Source organism: Choloepus didactylus, chromosome 14, assembly GCF_015220235.1.
Source record: "Choloepus didactylus isolate mChoDid1 chromosome 14, mChoDid1.pri, whole genome shotgun sequence".
NCBI lineage: Eukaryota > Metazoa > Chordata > Mammalia > Pilosa > Megalonychidae > Choloepus > Choloepus didactylus.
In genome coordinates this window covers 24929102-24953255 of record NC_051320.1, presented here as the reverse complement: position 1 = coordinate 24953255, position 24154 = coordinate 24929102, and the positions used below count along the sequence as shown (strand labels likewise).

General features: G+C 36.3%; 1 protein-coding gene across 7 annotated transcripts in view; it reads right to left on the bottom strand.

Moving 5' to 3' along the window:
* The window catches only part of C14H8orf34 (chromosome 14 C8orf34 homolog), a 480113-nt gene that overhangs the window by 252681 nt on the left and 203278 nt on the right, over window positions 1-24154 (bottom strand). For all 7 annotated transcript variants that reach the window (XM_037803247.1, XM_037803243.1, XM_037803245.1 and 4 more), the window contains one exon: window positions 7863-8035. In XM_037803247.1, coding sequence (XP_037659175.1) covers window positions 7863-8035 — 173 coding nt within the window. The remainder of the gene's footprint in view (window positions 1-7862; window positions 8036-24154) is intronic.

Genomic DNA, 24154 nt, shown 5'->3' with positions numbered 1-24154 from the left:
ACTCCTTTGAAGAGTTTCATCGTAAAAACAATGAAAATAATAGTCAAAGGAGGCTCCCCTTATAGATAGAGAAATCACACCATGCTTTTACCCTGATGGGAATGATCTAGGAGAGCGGGTGATGCAGGCTAAAAAGAGAAGTCGTTGTCCTGCCATAGGTGAGAGCGGACGAGGGCTTAGCGCTGAGGGGAAGGACTGCCTTTGGCACGAGCATGGACAGTTTACCCATGATCACAGAACAGTGGAGGGCGTGGGCACAGATGCTGGCGGATTCCCAGAGCAGGAGGCTGAGAGGGAGCCTGAGGAGGTTCTCTTTCTCACTGAAGCTATTTTCTTCATGAAATAGGAAGCAGGGTCATCAGTTGACAATGAGGATGGGGGAGTATGTGTGGGAGGTTAAAAGAGAGGGAAAGGTATAAACTCATCCTTTAGGAAAATGGACAAGTGAAGGGACCAGGAAATGCAGTAACACTGTGGTCAACACATGGAGTTCAGTGGTCATGGATTCACAATGAACCTGGCCAGTGTGGTCGTGTGTTTTCCTCGAGCCTACGCTGGTTCAGCCCCAGAACAGGCAAAGAGTTCTATTTAAACAGGATAGAGTTTTACAAGAAAGTAAAACAAAGAAAAAGAGGAGAAGGAAGCTGAGGGTATATCCAAGGGACTGACTGTAATGATGAGCCAGGGAATAAAGGTTGGGTAAGAAGGAAAACAAGGAACAAGGGGGATGAGGGACAATGACATCTTGGTGGAATCTGTATTTTGGGTCTCAGTTAGAGTCAGACAGTAGAAGAAAGGAGCTAGAAAGGCAGGAAGGGGTGATCAGAGAATGAGATGCCTGAAATTGAGATTTCAGATGTGCAGTTAACAATGACAAAGTCTAGGATATGATAGACAGAATGAGTGGTTCAAGTAGGGTGGAAGTCAAGATCACTGGCAGTCAGAAGGAACAGAGTAAAGAGGCTAGGTTTTGGGAAGAATCACCAATGCTAATATTGATTTCACCGAGATAGGAATAGTGCTGGGAGAGTAAAAGTGAGCTAGATGCTTATATCTTCAGGGAAAGGCGGGAATGACTGCGGCTTGGTAAACTATTGCTACAAGTAGATGTGGTAGTTTGCCACAGAATGACAATACAAAATTTAAACTGGAGACTTTTAGGGAGATGGAGAGAGCCTGGCCTAAAAGCAGCAATGAGGAGCAAGGATGACACCTACAACTTCTCCAGCCCTATGGCCCAAGGACTGTAGAAAGAAAATAGCACTAACTGGGAGGACTGCAAGGAAGAAGTAGTCAATGCAGACTGATGAGTGAGATGAAGAAGTAGGGCTTGAAGCCTTTCTAAGAGACATCAGGATTCTGAATCCCCTCTTATTCATTTTCGGAACCTAAATCTTAATAAAAAAGGGATTCTTTGAACTCCTCTTGAGGACAGGTGTTATAGCAAAGCATTTAAGGGCACAGAATTTGGAGCAGGACAATCTTGGGGAAGTGATCTAACCACTCTGGGATTTGGTTTCCTCATTCCTAAAACAGGGATAATAATAGAGTGCCTGGCACTGCTCAGTGGTAGTAATTACCATTCTGTGCACAAAGAACACAATGGGCAGCATCCTAGATACCTGTATGCCTCTTATTGAACCATAAAATCCATCGCAGAAAGAAATGAAACAAACAAACAAACAAGGCCTTATGAAAGAAATAGTACTTAATATTTCGATTTGATATCAGTATACCCTAGAAATTCATCTTGCTTTGGTCTAAAAGGGTAACTTCTAAGCCAGGATTAGATGGAAAGGGACAGTCTAAAGCAGAAGCCCTCCACTGGGCAGGTGATCTGCCTCCCGAGAAGCCTCCTTCTGAGTCTGCAACTTGACCCCACTCTCCCCATGTTCCTGATCTTTCTCCTTTTGGTTTCACAATAAATACAAACTGCTAAGTATTAAAATTATCTGACCCCATGTGCTCTCTCTGGTGAAAATATGGATGATTTCCATCCTAAAATATCTCCCAACTTTGTTTGGTTCATCATAAAAGCCTACTAGAAAGAACTTGTGCTTTTTCTCTTGATTCCAGTCAGAATAAAATGGTTCTCCTTCCATTTAAGGCCCTGTTCGATGAACAGGTCATAAAACGTTTCATGATCATTGTTGCATTTTGATTTATGCATAAGAGCTCTGACTTGGTTTTTTTTACATGTCTAACCGTGATATTTTTATTAGTTAATTTAACAGATATTTATTCAGTGCCTACTATTTACCAGGCATTGTAGACATGGAGATGCAGATAATAAGACATATTTCCTTGTCATTCTCCTTAATTTAAAGCAAGCACTTTGAATCTAGGATTACTTGTTTCATGTTGGTCTCAACCAGTATCTAGTACATTACCTTAAGTTCATGCTCAATAAATATTTCTTTAACAAACTCACTTTTTCTTTCTGAACCTCATTTTGGGCAGACATAAATAAATACAATAAACAATCTAAATAGATATATGTCTTTCAACCTGAGAGATATGGAAATCCAGGAAAATAGGAAGACTGATAGCGAAACACAAGAAAACCATATACACATGGATGTGGAAGATGAGGAACAAATGTTAGATAATAAAGCATAACTCCTACAAATCATCAATGACTAAGACCATTTCATGAGGGTTGATATGTTCTCTAATCTTATTTAACTGCATGGTTTGGTTATCAAGATACAGTGCAAGCTAGGAGACCTAGTCACTAAATTAAATCCAAAATGTTGCCCGCTCATTAGAACCATTATTTCATAAAAATATTATTTGGATTAGGATATGTATTTCCTAAATAATTAAAAATCTTAAACATACAGGAGCAATTTTTTTTTTTAATTTTTATTGAGATTGTTCACATACCATACAATTATCCAAACATCCAAAGTGTATAATCAATTGCCCCCGGTACCCTCATACAGCTGTGCTTCCATCACCACAATTAATTTTTGTTCAATTTTTAGAACCTTTTCATTACTCCAGACAAGAAATAAAGACAAAGCAGGAAAAAAAAAAAAAGGAAACTCAAATCCTCCCATATCCCTAACCACCCCCCTCCATTGTTGACTCATAGTATTGGTATAGTACATTTGTTACTGTTTATGAAAGAACATTGAAATACTACTAACTGTAGTATATAGTTTGCAATAGGTATATATTTTTTCTCTATATTCCCCTCTATTATTAACTTTTAGTTGTATTGTCATACATTTGTTCTGGCTCATGGAAGAGATTTCTAATATTTGTATAGTTAATCACAGACATTGCCCACCATAGGATTCAGTTTTATACATTCCCATCTTTTGACTAACAGCTTTCCTTCTGGTGACATATATGACTCTGAGCTTCCCCTTCCCACCACATTTACGCACCATTCGGCACTGTTAGTTATTCTCACAACATGCTACCATCACCTCTGTTCATAAATGTTTAAGTTCATCCTGGTTGAACATTCCAGGAGCAAATTTTGAACACATCAAAATGACTCTTCATTACCTTTCTGAAATAAACGTTTGATTTAGTTAGATATTTTCTAGCTTCAAAGAGAAATCTGTGAGACATGGGATATAATTTTTGTACGTTTTAGATATTTTTAAGGCTTCTGTTCTTTGATTCCATTGCAGATTCATTTTTGATGAATCAACATATTTTACAGTTAAATTTTTTTTGTTAGAATATTCCTGAATTACTAAGTTTGAGTTAGTCTCTGCTGTGTGTATTACATATTACCTATCATGCCCACAACAGCCAAATCTGACATTAGGTTTATTTCTTTATTCTGTCCTCCTCATGCAAAATAGTATGTCTCATCCATCTACTCCCTTCTTATCCAGGCCTTTTTTTTTTTTTTTTAAATCAAGGAAACTATCACTATTTGAATTTATGGCATATATTTGTATATCCAATTATTTATTGTCTGTTGCTTGTTGCCAATGGAATGCAAGCTCTATGAGGAAGGGGGATATTTGCAGGCTTAATTTACTGATGTTTCAGAAGTAATAATTATTAGCTTTAGTGAAAAAAGAAAACTTCACAATGAGAAGTGAATTTAGTTTTTGCTTTAATATTTGATATATATTTGAAAGCTGTAAAATTTTCTATTCATTTTATGGTATATTTACAATCTAGTAACAATACTCAACAAATAAAGCCAATTCACCAGATCTACAATATGTGTAAATATTATTCGTGTTTTAATAAGGTAGATCAGATTTAGAGGAGCTTCATTAGGCTTTCAAGATTTGATGAGCCTATGTACCAATTCATATTATGACTTAGCAAGTAATTGTAGGAAATGCATTTTCCAGCTATTGCAAACTCTAATTAAGATGGATTAAAATAAGATTATATAGGCTTATTAAACTCAAATTTTTTTACATTTATATTATAAATGTTTGATTATTTTCATTAACCTTAAGTGTACAATGAAAGTAAATGCTCTTCCACTAATGGCTGAACAAGTCATGGCAGAATGCCTGTAATCTTTCACAACATATTCACCTCTCTCTTTTGATTCCTTCTTCCTTTTCTTGCTTAAATGCTTTCATTTTCTTTCTTAAACTCTCTTGATTCACAACCTCTTTGAGAATCTAATAAAAATGTGGCAGAAAAATGTCCATATGCACATATACACATTATGTGCAGAATTTCAAGAATCACAGATCTCTTGAAGTCCATCCAGAAATCATGTAGGGGCCATAAGCCCCATGTTAGTAACTTTTCCTTTATTCCATTAGTTTTTCCAAACTTCCCTCATAATTGCCTTTGTTTTAACCAGCACTTAAAGCTTCAGGTGACAGCTATGTGTACCAAAGTTGCTGACCCTTTTCCTCAATGATGTATTTGGGGACCTAAGGCAGAGAGTTTGGGTAAGGTATGTCATTGAAAAAATGCTCCAAGAAAAAAAATTTCAAGTAAGTTTCCACCTATAAGATTCTCAAGATTTATCATGCCATTTATTAAATTCTCTCAAATCTAATGGTGAAAATCCAAGTTATCTGCTAGGTATTATTTTATGTGAAGGGGAAAGTGGACTATGAACTAAAGATGGAGTGTTATAATAACAGCAATTGAAATAAGACTTAAGCAATAAACAATAGGAAAAACTGAGAACAAGTGGCAAAAAAAGTGAAGACACACTAGAAAAAATCCTTTTTGCAAATAAGCTTTACTTAACAGATGTCTATTGGCAGCCATCTACATGCCTTCTTCATTTATTCAAAAGATGTCTATTGACAAGCTACTATGAGCCCCAGTGGGGAATAGAGAAATGGAACATCATGCTTAAAAAATTGTTTTCTCTTCAGAAGTCTAGAATATAATTTAGTCATTTAATGTTTAAGACTGTTAAATCATAGTACAAGCTCACTATTTGAGGGCAAAAGCCAATAGTATAATTACAAACTCTGTGGACATTTAAAAATTTCTCCCCATCCCTTTCTAATTCATCCAAATCAAGGTGAATTCTTTGAGAGTCCCTGGTATAAATTCAGGGGTAAGAAATCCTGTTTTGAAAATGGAAAAAATGCAGATACTAATCCATAGTTTATTGCTGTTCTTTAAATTTAATTCAGATATGCATGTATTCTTCCCACTCCAAAGGGGCATGTGGGCATGATTTCAACACTTTCTTCATTTCATAAGTTAATACCTCAACTCACAATATAAAGATAGAGAAAAATAAAACTGAAAAAACTTTTCAAAACAAGTAATTTGAGAAAAATCTTCACAGATTGAGTCTTCTGGGTAAAGGACTTGACAGAAATGTAGAATATATTCTCCCCCTTTATTGGGTAATCAAGAGGGAAGAAGAGTCCACCGAAGCTAGGAAGAAAATAGAAGCACTAACATTTTCAATAAATACCTGATTATTACTATAACTAAATGAAAGCAAAATGAAAGTTGACATCTCTATTTTATATTTAAGAGTTAAAGATCTACCAGTGAATAAAAATAAAAGTCTAGTAGGTTTCATAAGTCTGGTATTAAAAATAAAATTACCATCACTAACAGCTGAAACTGATCTGGCATTTCACAGAAGAAGGTAAATGGATTTTAAAAAAGGTGATTCTCTTCTCCTTATATAGGACACAAACTATTTAAATAATTTAAAAGTTATTTCTCATGGAAACAGAATCAATTTTCAATATGCCTGAAGCACATTAATGAGTATTCCAAATTCCCTCCCTCCAGTCAAGTGGTAAGTTAAAGCAAATAACCCCTGAAAGCTATTACATTGTAAAATTACAATTTTATCCTTGAGAAAGAATAGTTACTGGTTGTGAGCTGCTCAATTTAACATAGGAAATACCAAGATACTGTGGCTATATTATACATAAGAAAAACTCTTCTGTGTTGGTGTGCCAGTTTGGATGTATTATGTCCCCCAAAATGCCATTATCTTTGATGCAATCTTATGGGGGCAGACATGTTAGTGTCAATCAGATTGGAATTCTTTGAGTGAGTGTTTACGCAAAAATGCGACTCAATCAACTGTGAGTGAAACATTTGATCAGATAATTTCATGGAAGTGTTACCCCATCCATTCAGGGTGGGTGTTAACTGGATCACTGGAGTCCTAATAAGGGAGTTCACAGACAGAAGGAACAGAGCAGCTAAGAGTAACACTTTGGAGAGCAACTGAGAGTGATATTTTAGAGAAGTTGCAGCTGAGACAGACATTTTGAAGACGGCTATTGAAAGGTGATGCTTTAGAGAATGCCATTTTGAAATGCAACCTGGGAGCAAACAGATACCAGCCACGTGCCTTCCCAGCTAACAGAGGTTTTCTGGATGCCAATGTCCTTTCTCCAGTGAAGGTAACCGATTGTTGATGCCTTAACTTGGACACTTTATGGCCTTAAGACTGTAATCGTGTAACCAAATAAACCCCCACTACAAAACCCAATCCATTTCTGGTATTTTGCATAACGTCAGCATTAGCAAACTGGAACAGCTGGTCAGCTAAGTAACACAGAAAGTTTTTAGCTCCTGTCACATTTCAATTTATAAGTATGTAAATCTGTTTTCTCAATCTTATATAAGTCATCTGTTACATATGCCTTTTCACTGCAATTTCCTGGCAGAAATTTCATTTTTTGTTTTGAGTTTTACTCAGTGTAGTTGGTATTACCAAAAAAAAAAAAAAAAAAAAAAAAAAAAAAGATCTTCTGAATATACTTTTTCTAGTAAACATGATCTGAACATTTCAACATTAACCCCACTATGATTAAGGAAAATCTCCTATCATTTTGAGCACAACAGATCCAACTGAAGAGAATGAAGTATGAACTTTCAAATTCTCAAATTATAACAGTTTCAAAAACTAAACAAAGAGAATATAAATATTTATATTCAATCATAGTTACCAACTGTAAACTTAAATGGTTCTAAATCATAGTTTCTCTATCTTTACATTCCATATTACCTACACCTCATATATTCCATTATTTTAATAGCTTTATTTTGCCTGTTGACTAACACATCTCTCTGGCACATAGAAGTCCTCTCTCCTAAATTCTTAACAGCCATTGACTCCCTGTACATTTTTATAGCAGCTTTTGACCGACAGTTGACTTATTCAAATTATTTCTCTGTTCAGGTTAAGTAGCAAACACATAGTACTAATGCAAAGAAAAACATTAAACACAACACTCAAAAGCAGGTCTATTAATCTTTTAGTTTTAAAACTGAGAAAATAATTCTTATCCTATGTAGGGCCCAATATAATTCTCTCTATAAAACTGTGAAGTTATTTGATCAAAATCAGGCACTTGGATTTATTTGTCTACTTTTTAATGATAATAATATGCAGAATCTTAGAAGACATCTCATCTCACCTTCCTGCAGGACTAGAGCTACTATCTTCACTTTCCCACTGTTCATTTTTACTTCTTGGAATGGGGGGCTGTAGCATTTCAGCAGCCAGTGGGTCAGCATCATTTTCTTCTCGACCAATCCATTCTCCAATCACACGAGGTCTCAAAAGAGATGAATTAAAGGCCACCGTTTCCTGGAGAAGAGAAGAGAATGTGCTGTTTTAGACTGTTTATTCCTGTAAATAGGAAAACAAGGCAATAATCTTGTCTACAGTTCTGGCTGCTTGCACCAGTCAAATGCTTTTGTTTTCTTTTTCAATTGACTTAAAAATACAGTTGTTTTGATTTCTAGGAGGTGACTTATTCTATGTGATTTATGCTAGCTCCTAAAGGTTGCTGTGATGAAGAATCCAGGAGAGAAACTTTTGAGTTGATCTGGAAGGCTGTGTGAGTGTTCACAGGAAGGAGAAGCAGTAAGGGTACCTGTGGCAGAGGGAAGACTGTGTTGTAAGGACCACATAATAAAAGACCTTGTGTTTCTGAGGAATGATAAAAGAATTTCACAGAAAGAAGTTGTTGTGGGGTCAGGGGACAAGGGCAAAAGAAGTTAGGGCTGGAAAACTGTACTGCTTCCAACTGTGAGACATTTTGGACTTTTAGGGATCCGAAAGAGGTTTGTAGTGGTGCAAAAGCACTGGCAGCAATGACATGCTAATTCAAAAAATGTTACTCTCCTTTTATAGACATGTATATGATGCAGCTATTAAAAGGAAAGTGTATGAGAATACCGAGTGCATTGGTAAGCTAAAGGTATAGTGCGAACTAATATTTGTTTAAAAAATTCTGTAATCATTCAGTCATTAATTCATTCACTTATTCCTTCTCTAATATTTATTAATAACTATTATGTGGCAGGGACTATATAAAATGCTGAAAAAACTGAATGGTGTATAAAACCAAAATTTTAATGGTGCTTTTATTTGGATGGACTACAGGTCATTTTCGTTTCCTCTTTCAGTATTTACATGTTTAAAATTTTTTTAATAGCACAATTTTATAATTGAAATATTTTTCCTATTTTTTAATAATAGGAAACAGAATGTATTGAGAGATTCTATGTTCTAGGCACTTCGTGAAGAGATTTACATGGATCACCTCTTATAAAACACCCAATATTTGTCCTATTATTTTTTTTAAATTAGAGAAGTTGTAGGTTTCAGAAAAATCATGTAAAAATAACAGCATTTCCATATACCACCTATAGTTGACACTTTGCAATAGTGTGATACCTTTGTTACAACTGATGAAAGAATATTAAAACACCACTATTAACTATAATCCATAGTTTCAATTAGGTATATTTTCCCATATAACACCCTATTATTAACACTTTGTATTAATGTCATATATTTGTTATAATTCATGAAAGAACATTCTTGAACTTGTACTATTAACTATAGCCTATCGTCTACAATAGGGTTCACTGAGTTACACAGTCCTAGGCTTTATCTTTTAGTATTTATTCTAGTAACATATACGACCTAAAATTTCCCTTTTAACCACATTCACATATTTAATTCAGTGTTGTTCATTATACTGACAATAATGTCCTACCATCACTACTATCCATTTTCAAACCTTTACAATCAACCTAAATAGACATTCTGTACAAATTAGGCATCAACTTCCCATTCTCTACCCCCAATCTATCTCACGGTAACTTTTACTCTAGATTGTAACTCTATGAGTTTGCTTATTATAAGTAGTTCATATCAGTGCGATCATACAATATTTGTCCTTTTGTGTCTGGCTTATTTCACTCAACGTACTGTTTTCAAGGTTTATGCATGTTGTCGCATGCATCAGAACTTCATTGCTTTTTATGGCTGAATAATAATTCCATTGTATGTAAATACCACATTTTGCTTAAACATTCATCAGTTGATGGACATTTGGGTTGCTTCCGTCTTTTGGGAATTGTGAAGAATGTCACTAGGAACCTCAGTGTGGAATTATCTATTCAAGTCTCTGCTTTCAATTATTTGGGGTATATTCCTAGTATCAGGATTGCTAGTTCATATGGTAATTCTACACTTCATTTCCTGAGGAACTGCCAAACTGTCATCCACAGAGGCTGTACCATTTTACATTCCCATCAGCAATAAATGAGGGTGGCCTATTTCCCTAATTCCTCTCCAATACTTGTAATTTTCTGGTATTTAATACCAGCCATTCTAGTTGGTGTATCTCATTGTGGTTTTGATTTGCATTTCTCTAATAGCTAGGGATGTTGAGCATCCTTTCATGTGCTTTTAAGCCATCTGTATACCCTCTTTGGGTAACTTTCTATTCAAGTCTTTTAACCATTTTTTAATTAGGCTGTTTTTCTTTTTATTGTTGAGTTGTAGGATTTCTTTATATATTCTGGCTATTAAACCCTTATTAGATATGTGGTTTCCAAATATTTTCTCCTAATGAGTAGGTTGTCTTTTACTTTCATAATAGTCTTTGGATGTGCAAAAGTTTTTAATTTTGAGGAGGTCCCATTTATCTATTTTTTCTTTTGTTGCTTGCGCTTTGGGTGTGAAGTCTAAAAAACCGTTGCCTACCACAAGATCTTGAAGATGCTTCCCTACATTTTCTTCCAGGAATTTTATGGTTCTGGTTCTTTATTTGCATCTTCGCTCTTTTTTTCTCTTTGTTAGTCTAGCTAAGTGCTTGTCAATTTTATTGATCTTTTCAAAGAACCAACTTTTGGTTTTGTTAATGTTCTGTATATACATAGTTTTAATTCTCAATTGTATTGATTTCTGTTCTTATCTTTGTCATTCCTTTCCTTTTGCTTGCTTTAGGATTAGTTTGCTGTTCTTTTCTATTTCCTCCAAATGTGCAATCAGGTGTTTGATTTTAGCTCATTCTTCTTTTTTAACATGAGCATTTAGGGTTATACATTTCCCTCTCAGCACTGCCTTCACTGCTTCCCATACGTTTTGATGTGTCATGTTCTTGTTTTCATTTGTCTCAAGATACTTACTGACTCCCTTGCAGTTTCTTCTTCGATACTCTGATAAGCTAAAAGTGTGTAATTTAACATCCAAATATTAGTGAATTTTCCAGTTCTCTGCCTCTTATTGATTCCCAGCTTCATCCCCTTGTGGTCAGAGAAGATACTATGTATAATTTCAGTTTTTTCAAATTCAGTGAGACCTGTTTTGCGACCCAACATCTGGTCTATTATGGAGAATGATCCATGTGCACTTGAGAAGAATGTATATCTTGCTGTTTGGGGGTGCAATACTCTACAAATATCTGTTAGGTTTAGTTCATTTATCATATTATTCACGTTTTCTGTTTCCTTTTTGATCTTCTATCTATTGATGAGAGTGGTTTATTGAAGTTTCCAACTATATTTGGAAATGCGTCTATTTCTCCCAACTGTTTTGCCAGTGCTTGTCTCATATATTTTGGGGCACTGTGGGTAGTACATAAATATTTACAATTGTTATTTCTTTGTGGAGGATTGCCCTTTTTATTAATATATAATCTCCTTCTTTGTCTCTTATAACAGCTTTTGACTTAAAGTTATTTTGTCTGATACTGGTACAGCTACCCCAGTTCTTTATTAGTTACTATTTGCACGGAATGCCTTTTTCTATCTTTTTACTTTCAACCTATTTGTGTCTTTAGGTGAGTATCTTGTAAACAACATATAGTTGGATCATGCTTTTTTATCCATTCTGTCAATCTGCATTAACATTCAGTGTTATTACTATATAGGCAGTACTTACTTCATCCACTTTGTCCTTTGGTTTTTGTATGTCATATATATTTGTTTGCTTCTCTTTTCCTTTATTACAATCTCCTTTATTGTATAGTTGAGCTTTTGTGATGTATGATTGGTCTCTTTTTCATTTCTGTTTCTGTATATTTTTTAATATTTTCTTTGTGGCTACCCTGGAGTTTATATTATACAACCTTGATCTATAACCTTCTAATGTGAAAAGGTACCATCTTATCTTCAACAGCATACACATTCCCTACTTCAATATTCCTGTTTCCCCTCTTTATGTTGTTTTTGTCCCACTTTACCATTTTATATTTTGCATGTCCATTATCAGGAAATACGGCTTTTTCTTTTTCAACTGTATTCTGACTCTTAGAGGAATTAAAGAGTAGAGTTGTATATTGAGGATATGGTACTATTGGGCTTTGCATTTACCCTTTTAGTTACCCTTACTGATGGTCCTCATTTCTTCTCATTACTCCAAGCCACACTCTTGTCTTTTCCTTTCAAACTACATAACCCCCTTTACTAATTCTTGTGGGCCATGTTTTTTGTTGCTGAACTCTCTTAGTTTCTGTTTATGTGTTTTAAACTCTCCCTCATTTTAAATAACAGTTTTGCCATCCACAGAATTCTTGGTTGGCAGTTTTTCTCTTTCCATTCCTTAAATGTATCATACCACTGTCTTCTTGCCTCCATGGTTTTCTGATGAGAAATAGGCCCTTAGTCTTATTGAGGATCCCTTATATGTGAAAAATAGCTTTTCTCTTGCTGCTTTCAGAATTCTCTTTTTATCTTTGGCAACTGAATTTCTTATTAGTGTGTGTCTTAGAGTAGGTCTATGAGGATTTACTCTGTTTGGAGTATTTTGTACTTTTTGGACATGTATATTTATGTCTTTCATAAGAGTTGGGAAATTGTCAGCCATCATTTTCTCAAATATTCTTTTGTCCCCTTTCCCTTCTCTTCTCTTTCTGGGATACCTATAACACACATTTTTGTGCATTTCATGCTATCACTCAAATCCCTGAGACCCTGCTCAATTTTTTCTATTCTTTTCTCTATCTGTTCTTCTGACTATATGATTTCGATTGTCCTAAGTTCTAGTTCACTGATTCTTTCTTCTTCCTGTTCAAAGCTGCTGTTGTATGCCTCTAGTATATTGTTAATCTCCATCAGTGTGCCTTTCATCTCATAATTTGCTATGTTTCTTTTAATACTTTAAAATTTTTCTTTATGCTTACACATTATCTTTTTAATATCCTTTCACTCTATATACATATTTTTTTCATCTCCTTGAATTGATATAAGAGATAGTTCTAAACTCTGTGTCTCCTCTGTAGTTTTAATTTGTCCCCCTGACTGAGCCATATCTCCTGTTTCTTAGTATAGCTTTTAAATTTTTGCTGATGTCTGGGCATCTGATTATCTTGATGAATTAACTCTGAACGTCAGTTTCTCCCTCTTGTCTAGGGTTTTATTATTGACTGGCTTTGTGTTAAGGCTCTTCTTTGATGCTTGGTCCAACTTACTTTGGACCTCTGGAGTAGTCCATTTTTAACTGTTCAGATTTTCTCAGCTCTTCTTCATCTGATTCTTGCCCTGGATATGTGGTATAATTTTTACATTGCACTTTTTTTATTCCCCGGTCTGCAGATAAATTTTAGTAACAGTGTTTGTATGCTTCAACAACTAATCTGAACTCCTTCTGTACTTACATTCTCAGAATCATGAATGCAAGGCAATACAATGGTATTTCACTGTGAAATCATGCAAATTTTTTATTCAAATAATTTTATTCAAATTGTTTATTCACATGCAACAATTTAGTACTATTTTAAGTACAATAATTGAAATTAACATAATATTGTTAATTATTTAAAGTAATAAATTTACTTTTACAAGCAGATTATAAAGAAGGCATGTTTTATTATAAAAACTCTATAGATATATTTACAACTTGAATCAGTTCAGCCTTATGACTTTGAAATTTTAGTTATTCTTTGAATTTCATTTGCTTCAACTGTAAAGAGAGATGATGGTAATAGCAAAATCTACTGCATCAAGTGAAAGAGGGAACTCACAGTTACACCATAAAATTCTGCACATATGCTATATATAATTATTTAAGATATAGACACTGTTCAAACTACTTCTCTATATGTGATATTTCTAGAAAAAAAAATTGTGAACAGAACTGTCTGAATGGACGAGTAAGGGAAGAGGAGACACTTCATTGCCAATATGGCAGAATCAAAGAACAGGGAATTGAAGGTGCAGGTTTTCATCATATAAAGTTTTATTTTATAGGTAGTATATTAAATAGGTTGCAATTAATTCACTGTTATTAATCTCATCTACAAATGGGACAGAATTGGGCTTAGAGAGTTATCTCGCTACAGAAGCCCAACAATAGATAACAAAAATAGGGACAAAGAAATTGCCCATTGGAAGAATAGAAATTAATGGGTTTAGACACAATAAATGGAAAAAAAACGAAATAGGATTTGGGTTATGTTTGATCCAAAAAAGTTGAGAAGGGAAGAAAATGAAAAACAACTCCTTAGCTGCTTACTGGGAAACTAAACAAAATGAGAGGTGCCAGTGCTGATGGAAAGTAGAGCACAGCGAGGATAGATGGTTTGATAGTCTGCATGTTTAACTCCAGCTGGCAGCAGGAATTAGGTGGAAATAGCTGACGGGCAAAGCAATACAAAGAGCTTCAACAGGGTCAGATGAGTTAGGAACTAAAGATTTTTCAGGTAGAGAAATGGGACTCTACTATTTTGTTTTTATGGATGTACAAATCTACTATTTTTTTTTAACCCAGTATGCTAGTATTGATGAAGAGATGAAGTCAGAGTATTTTCCATTTTAAAAACTATCATATTTCTAAAACTCTTGAATTTAATCTATTTACTTGTAATAGATTAAAATAGCAATTTTTCTTTGCAAATATTACTTATATCTGATTAAGTCAACTAAACATATTTTCAAAAATTTTTTTGCAATGATTTCCATAAAGAAACCAATTGTTAATGCTGCACATTGTACACAGAAAAAGAAATGAAAAAAAATTGCGCATTGAGTAGAACACATTTTCTAAAATATTTTAAGTACATGAGGAAACAAATCAATTGAAACTCCAGTGATAAACTCTGTAAATCCTAATGATTCTTTAGAAATTTATAAATTCATTTGTACACATTCGTCCCTGAGTCAGAAATGAGAAAACACAAGGAAGAATCAGACTAGACTACAAAAGAGATTTCTCATAGATATTTATCGGAAAATTGGAATTTGATTCAAGTTCTCAAGTAATAGAGAAGTCTCCTCAATGAAATACTTCTACAGCCTCTTTTACCAACATCATTACTATGAGAAAGCTTATGTCATTTAATTTGTTAAACTCAAATTAGATATAAGATAAAAAGGTGAGATGAATCATAGAAATAAAGTTTTCTAGTTTCTAAAATAATTATTGAAAAACATAAGGAATAATATCAGTAAGACATATCCCAAAGTAGGTAGCAGATGTATGTGTTGTATTTGATATGCAGTTAATGTTAATTCTCAAACTTACAAATGAACATAAAATGCAGACTTATCTTGGCTAACATTTTAAAGAATAACTCTTCTGTCTTAAAACATTTCCCTTTCCATAGTAACATCATTTAACATTCTACAAAGGTTACTTACGAATTACATTTACTTTTATTTATTCATCGTTTCACAACAGAATGCAAGCTCCAGGAGGACAGGAAGTATTTGTTCACTTTGATCACTAAAGTATCCCAAACAGTTTGGATATTGCCTGACATAGAATACTCACTCAATTTTATCTTTATGTATGGAAGATGCAGAGCATTTCCCTGGAGAGATATTTTTTAATACAATAAACATCTTAATTGCCTGAAATATTCCTAAATATTTTCTCCTTCATTTTTAGACTGAATACTCTTTCAATTATCTCTTCACAAGACAAAAATATTGATATAAATTTTACAGAGAGAGAACAGAAAGTTAACAGTAGTCTTACCTCTAGCAAGCATAATCATTTTAATTATTATTGATTGATATACTTAAAATGTGACCCCATATATATATACATTTTAATATATGTATATGTATATATAGTTTTACTACAGGTTTGTGCCCAACAAAGACAGAAATTAAGATAAATTCTATTTCACAAGATATCCACCTAAAATTCATTTATAATTTTATGTACTGCATTATTCTTGAAATGAGACAACTTCCATTTTAACGGGACATTGAAAACAACTGAATCACCTCCTTAAAATTTTATATCTGAAGAATGGAAAAATTTTTTCACAGGCTTACTTTTGGCTCCAATCTTTTCAAACTTCTTTCTCTTCCACTACCTACATACTTCAGTGTGGGATGCTTTAGGGAATGCTTACATGTTGTATATCCTCTGGCCCTGCATCTTTTTAGCACAATGCCAGATGTCTCAGTACAGTGGGTGGTAGGAACATCCCTGAAATCCATTCCTACACCAAGGAGGTCAACAATAACTTAAGCAAGAAGCAATTATGAACAACAAAAGTATAATCCACCTAAATGCATCCCTAACTCAACTCTCCTTAGCTGATCCCCAAAATGCAGTGCCATACACAAGAGAAATGTGAAATATACAATTATCTCAATTGACTGCAGTTACAATATTTTCTGAAAATTTCACTAATGACCATGTGAACACATTGCTGGGCTATCTCCCAAGGCACTGGTGGGGCTACTACAAGTAGGGAACTCTGGGGCTTAAAGTTCATTAACTTCACAGCAAATCACCTCTTCTCATGGTGCATAACAAAGATTGGGTTTCATGTTTTTCGGAAGGGATAAGAAACAGATGTACTACCTCTCTTAAACAAACTAACAAAAAATACTTATAATAGGTAAACATAAGGGGATAGGGGTCTATAACCAGAGAAATATAATTTACAACCCTACCTGGATGAAAGAAGAATCAGATTGTCAATTTTTATGTTAAGGATCAGCTAATAAAAAGGGAGTCTAACAACAGTTACTGATTGACCTTTATCTTTCCTTTCAAGTAACGTTATCAGGATTTTTAAGGCTAGATAATTTCTAATCTGATGTGTTACTAGAAGATAATTCCCCAAGAGGAATTCTTTTCTTCAATTTGCGAAATCTATTTCCAGAATTCTCCAGTATTCAGGAGTTTCCTATAGCAGATTTCAGGAATTTGTGCTAGTGTTCTCCTCTAAAAAGGACCAGCTGATTGGTTGAATGAGGTGATACAGTCACTCAGCAGTTGAGGTTACTTATCACAGAAAATGGCCTTATTATTAGTTTAAGGGTAACACAGCCCAGTGTCTAGTACATACAAGACTCTCAATGCATGTTAGTTGGCTAAATATATGAAATGGTCATCTTAAGCACCCATTTTTAAAACTAAGGCTAAAACTTTAAGAGGAAATGAGGAAGGAGGAGAGGTTCAACCACCAAAAGCAAAGCACTCCAACTAGAAGGAAAAGGATAAACAATTTTCCTTAATTAATAAATGCTAACCTTGCTAGTTTTCATTTTTAATGAACTAACATAATTAAATTAAAATTAGCAGATGATACATCAACAATAAAAAATGGTTAAAATGGACAAAAATCATAAGAAGGTTTAAATTTTAAGGGTTAATAAAAATGAGGGATAAGAAAAATAAAAGTTTTAAAAAAAAAGCTGTCAATGAAGATTTTGAACAGACTGTAGAATGAAAAGACTGAAAAGAATACAAGATTAAAATATTGATATCTCTCCTTAGATATATTATAGGCCATCTCAAGTTCTAAAACGCACTCGTGATTACCCCAGGATTTTTCATCCCAATACATATTAGTGACCAAGTTCAGATGCTTAAATCCACAAACCTGGGATAATCTTGAATTTTTGTCTTTTATTCAAATCCTGATATTGTAGCAATCACCAAATCTTGTCAAGTCTACCTGTCTTCAGTTCATTCAAACCCCTCTAGTTCAAGCCACTACTATTCAAGTCCTAGATCACCGCTCCCCACAGCTCTCAAATCTACCCTCTGAAATCCATTTTCCAAATTACAAGAATCATCTGTCAAAAATGTAAGAGGTCACTCTCTTACAACAATGGCTTCCGATGTTCAAATACTCTCACGATATTGCCCCTGCCTACCTCCTCACCTCCTCTTCAGGCCACTTTCAGCAATTTTTGCTACCTCTTGCTATACTGAACTTCTTTCTGTTCACCAGCATGCCCAGTTCTTTCCTAAAGGCCTTGACACACGTGAGTCCTGCCCAGAATGCATCACTTCTCTCTCCCTCTTTTGACCTAGCCAGCTCTTACTTATCTCTCAGGTCTCAGCTTAAAGCCCACACACTAATGGAAACCTTTCCAGGTACCTCACACTGGGGAAGACTCCGATTCCTATTCTCTCACAATACTCTGCATTCTTCTTCAAAATGCTTATCACACGTGTAATTGCTAGATCAATAATATTATCTCCTGCTAGATTGTTACCTAAGGGCAGGGACTAAATTTTCTCATTCCTTGCTTTCTTTTTTTTTTTATTTTGAAATAAATTCAAAGTTATAGGAACAGTTGCAAAAACAATACTAAACCCATACACAGAATCCCATCATACCCTGACCCCCCTCCCCCGATAGCTCAATCCACCAACTTTAACCTGCTGTCACATCGCTATTTCTTTCCCTCCCTCCCTCCCTCCCTTCCTCCCTATCTATCATCCATCGTCTATTGCTCTGTCTTCTGAACATATGAGAGCTAGCTGCACACATCCTTGAACATACACTATAATTCATGTATACACTTCCCATGAACAAGAACATTCTTTTATGCAATTCCATTAAGTGCAGCTAAGAAGTACTAGACATTCAACAATGATACGAAGCTCACATTCTATATTTCCTTTTCCTTATGTCTCAACTGTGACTGTCTGAGCCACCTGTCCTCTATCCTCCAATCCCATCCAAGTTCATCCTTGGCATTCAATTGTCATCTATTCAGACTGTCTTTTTTTTTTTTTTTTCAGTTGTGGAAACATATATACAGCCTAAATCCTCCCATTCCACCCCCTCCCTAGCCTTCTATTAGTGGGATTAATCACATTTAGAATGTTGTAATGCTCTTTCCCACCATCCATTACTAGAAATTTCCCTTCACCTCAAACAGCAACTCTACACTCATTTCTTAACTCCCCATTGCTCCTTCCCCCATTTCTCTTAACCCAAACTCTACATATCATCTCTATGATTATATTCTCTGATAATTTCTTTGTGTTTACTGTGGGGCTTAAAATTAACCACTTAAATCCATATCAATCTTGTTTTTCTTTGATACCACCTTCACTTCAATAGGACACATAAACTATGTTCCTATACTCCTCCATTCTGCCACCTTTATATAGTTGTCTAAAATTACATATTTTACGTTGAGTTCAAAACCAGTGATTTGTCATTAGAGTTTGTGTATTTTATATCATGTAGGAAGTAAACAGTGGAGTTATAGTTCAAAAATTATTGACTTCTATTTGTATTCCATTGTGGTTGGAGAATATGCTTTGAGTATATACATATATATATATATATATACACACACACACACACACACACACACACACACATATTTTTTTTTTAATTTCTTGAGGCTTGTTTTATGTCCCAGCTTATGGTCCCTTCTGGAGAAAGATCCGTGATCACTGGAGAAAAATGAGTGTCCTGGTGATTTGGGATGTAAGGTACTATATATGTCAGTTAAAATTCTCTGTGTCTCTTTCTCCTTTCTTTGTTTTTCTGTTAGTAGGGCTCCCTCTAGTATCTGAAGTAGGGCAGGTCTTTTATTGGCAAACTCTCTCAGCATTTGTTTGTGAAAAATTTAAGCTCTCTCTCAAATTTGAAGGAGAGTTTTGCTGGATAAAGTATTCTTGGTTGGAAATTTTTCTCTCTCAGAATTTTAAATATGTCATGCCACTGCCTTCTCGCCTCCATGGTGGCCACTGAGTAGTCACAACTTAGTCTTATGTTGTTTCCTTTGTATGTGGTGAATTGCTTTTCTCTTGCTGCTTTCAGAACTTGCTCCTTCTCTTCAGTATTTGAGACTCTGATCAGAATATGTCTCGGAGTGGGTTTATTTGGATTTATTCTATTTGGAGTTCGCTGGGCATTTATGCTTTGTGTATTTATATTGTGTAGAAGGTTGGGGAAGTTTTCCCCAACAATTTCTTTGAATACTCTTTCTAGACCTTTACCCTTCTCTTCCCCTTCTGGGACACCAATGAGTCTTAAGTTTGGACGTTTTATTTTATCTATCGTATCCCTGAGATCCATTTCGATTTTTTCGATTTTTTTCTCTATTCTTTCTTTTGTTCTTTCATTTTCTGTTCTGTGGACTTCCAGGACACTGAGATGTTGTTCAGCTTCCTCTAGTCTTGTATTGTGAATATCCAGAGTCATTTTAATTTGGCCAACAGTTTCTTTTATTTCCAGAAGATCTTCTACTTTTTTATTTACTCTTGCAATGTCTTCTTTATGCTCTTCTAGGGTCTTCTTTATGTCGCTTATATCCTGGGCCGTGGTCTTCTTGATGTCCTTTAAATCCTTTGCCATGTTTTCATTCCTCAATTGTAGTTCTTTGATTAATTGTACGAGGTACAGTGTTTCTTCTGATATCTTGATATGTGTGTTTGGAGTTGGATTCTCCATATCTTCTGGTTTTATCATATGCATTAAGATTTTCTGTTATTTCTGGCCTCTTGGCATTTGCTTTGTTTGATAGGGTTCTTTCAAGTTGTAAAAAAAAAAAATACTTATCTAATTTTTCAGAAACACAGTTTGGTGGCGCACACTTTCTCTAACTAACAAGCAGATGGCATCTGTGAGTCACCTATACCCCTCAAGTCAGTTCTCCACCTTGTCCCCGCGGCGCATGGGGAAATGATTCTTGTGGGGTTCAGATGGAGAATTCAGTTTGGGTGTGTTGCTGGAGCCATCTGCCCTGAATGTGGGATGTGTGTATGGGTGGCCAGGGAGGAAGGACAGCTTCAATATTCAAATCCCCCAGGTTCCCGGAGATTCAAGGCTGCCGCAAGAGTCTAAGCCTTCACTTCATTTCAGCCCCAGACCCTCTCTCTCACTGTCCCACAAACCACCGGACTTGGCATAGTGTCCCTGGGTTCTCCAAGCGGGTTCCCCCGCCCAGCCGCGATCCTCCAGGACCTCTGACGAGGGGATGCCATGCTATATCACAAGTGCACGCTGTCCCTCAAGGGAAGCCCCAGGCCTGCTCGCTTTCAGCCTGATGCAAAGATGGCCAAATGGGGTGTCTCCACACTCCCCTCCTCGCACAGTTCCTCCTTCCCTGCTGCGGGACAACTGGTGTGGCTCTGGGCTGTGGGCACAGCCGCGGGCAGGAGTTTATCCAGCCCTCCGGGGAGCCAGCTGCTAGCCGCGGGGTTTCTTTCTGCTTCCCGCTCTCCCCTCTGTTCCCCCAGCCCCAAGGGTATCTGCAGCAGGCTATCTTCCAGGCCAGACACCGAGAGGCTGGCCCAGCCCCCTCTTGCTGTGTTTTACTGCGTGGTTCCCACTATTGCTGCTGCAGCCGCTCCTGGGTTTTTCCCTTTTTTTTAAAAAAAAGAGCCCATTGGTCTCCAAACGCCAAACCCCAGCTTCCTCAGACCACTGCGCAACTGCAGATCTTCCAGCCAGCTCACTCACTCGTTTCGGAATGCAGACTCCCGGTTTCACCAAGTATATGGCTCCTTTGGAACTAGCAGAACTCATCTAGCTGGCGCATTGCTGTAACCGGTATTCTGGGTCACCCTCTGGTTTTTATCTAGTGTTTTTCATGGAGGCGTTTTTTCGCCCTGTCTCACCTAGCCGCCATCTTAGTTTCTCTCCCTTGCTTTCTTTCCAGCACATCACACAATGTCTTTCATAGAGTACATGCTCAATAAATGTTCACAGAAAGAATGGATGGGAGTGACATCATCAACATGGCAACATAAAAAGCTACTGAAAACTTCTCTCCAGAGATTCAATGAAGAAAAGAACAATTCTGAATTGTCCAAAAATCTGGAGGAGGAACAGACTGGAATAACACCCTGCAAATGCCGAACTGAAGAAAGAGAAGAAATACCAGGTAGGAATTTTCTGTCTAAGACTAGCCGGTCCTCTCCCCTACCCCTCACTCGGTATCCATGCAGGAAGAGCACAGAATCAGCAGATGAGTCCCCTCCCACCAAGGACACAGACTTTAAAATCTCACAGCAGTGAAAAAATACCCTCACTGTTTGAGTCCTGGTGGACAGGGGAGGACATTTCAAGGCCCAGATCAGTGAGGGAGAAAGAGACAGAAAACATGACCAGAGATGTGTTTCCAGCCCTGGGTCTGAAAGCCCTTCACCCTACCCTTGAGGGGAGCAGCAGCCAGCAGCCTCACTTACCAAACAGTGCCATCTGCAAGGACCCCTTCTTAGGAAAATAGGAGCTGGTCTATTTGCCTTGTATGGAAACCTGGCCCTGTTTTCGCTGAGGAATAGGGAAGACCCAACTGTTAAAGCAGGAATCCAAATCAAACTGACATCTTACTAGCTGGTGGAATACAGAGCACCACTGGAAGCCAGCAGATTTGTATTACCACACACAATGAATTTGCTGGGGTGCCCAGTGCCTACCTCCCATCCCTGTGGCAGGCCATGGTAAGCACCTGATTTTGGGGAGAAGACTGGGGGACAGAGCCAATCTGACAACTGGCCAGGGAGAGAAACAAAGAAAACATAGATATCAAAGTCAACCAACAAGACAACCTTACACAAAAGAGAGAAAACAACCTCCAGAATAAATCAATCAAGAAAACTACATGCCGAAACAGCAGAAAATCATGAGCCACATCAGGGAACAGGAAGATATGGCCCAGTCAAAGGAAGAAACTAATATTTCAACTGAGATTCAGGAGTTGAAACAACTAATTATAGATGTTCAAACAAATCTTTTAAATTGAATCATTGAGGTGAGAGACAATGTGACAGAAGAGATAAAGGATATAAAGAAGACATTGAGTGATCATAAGGAAGAATAAGTGATCATAAGGAAGCTTGAAAAAACAAATTGCAGAACTTATGGGAATGAAAGGCACAATAGAAGAGGTGCAAAATACAGTGGTGACATACAACAGTAGACTTGGAAAGGCAAAAGAAAGGATCAGTGAGATGGAGGACAGGACATCTAGAATCCTGCACACAAAAGAACAGATAGGGAAAAGAATGGAAAAATATGAGCAGGGTTTCAGGGAACTGAAGCACAACATGAAGTGCATGAATGTATGTGTTATAGGTGTCCCAGAAGGAGAAGAGAAGGGAAAAGCAGCAGAAGGAGTAATAGAGGAAATAATCAATGAAAATTTCCCAACTCTTATGAAAGGCATAAAATTACAGGTCCAAGAAGCACAGTGTACCCCAAACAGAACTGATCAAAATAGACCTTCTCCAAGACACTTACTAATCCTATTTTCAAATGTCAAAGACAAAGAGAGAATTCTGAAAGCAGCAAGAGAAAAACAATCCATCACATACAAGGGAAACTCGATAAGACTAAGTGCAGATCTCTCAGAAACCATGGAGGTGAGAAGGCAGTGATAGTCAAGATACTGAAAGAGAAAAACTGCGAACCAAGAATCCTTTATCTGGCAAAACTGTCCTTCAAAAATGGGGGAGAGTTTAAAATATTTACATATAAACAGACCAAACAGACAATGAGAGAGTTCATGAACAGCAGACCTCCTCTATAGGAAATACTAAAGGGAGAGCTACAGACAGATAGGAAAAGACAGGAGAGAGGTTTGGAGAACAGTGTAGAAATGAAGACATCAGGAGATAGAGGATAGAAATTGGACATTTAATGTTGAAGGAGTGTAGAATGTTCTAGAGGATTGACTGTGTAGCTCTAGAAATGGACAGCACAATACAGTGTGATGGTAGCACAATATTGTAAATACACTGAAAAAAGATGACTGCGAATATGATTGAAAGAGGAAGGTTAGGGGTCTAACACCAGAAGGAAAGATAGAAGATAAAGACTGGGACTGTATAACTTAGTGAAACTTAGAGCGGTCAATGTGTGTGATTAAATGTACAAGTACAAGAATGTTTTTGCATGAGGGAGGAGCAAGAAAGAACGAAGTGATGAGGTGTGCAACAAAGTAAGTGGACCATGAGGACCATAGGTTGAATGAAATAAACCAGAAATGAAAAGACAAGCATTATAATGCCTCACTAATAAAGAGTAATAACAATGTGTAAAATTCTGAGAATTAAATCTGGGAGCATGGGCTATAAGGGCAAGGCTTATATAAAGGTTCCTAGATTGTAAGCTCCTAAAGGAGTCACATTTACTTGTGATTTATAAGAGTTATTTCTAAATTCTTGAGATTCTGAGCTGTTTGTCTGTGACGTGGTTAGTCCTTGGGGCTTCGGGTATCTGTGTGGCACCTAGGACTCAGAGTC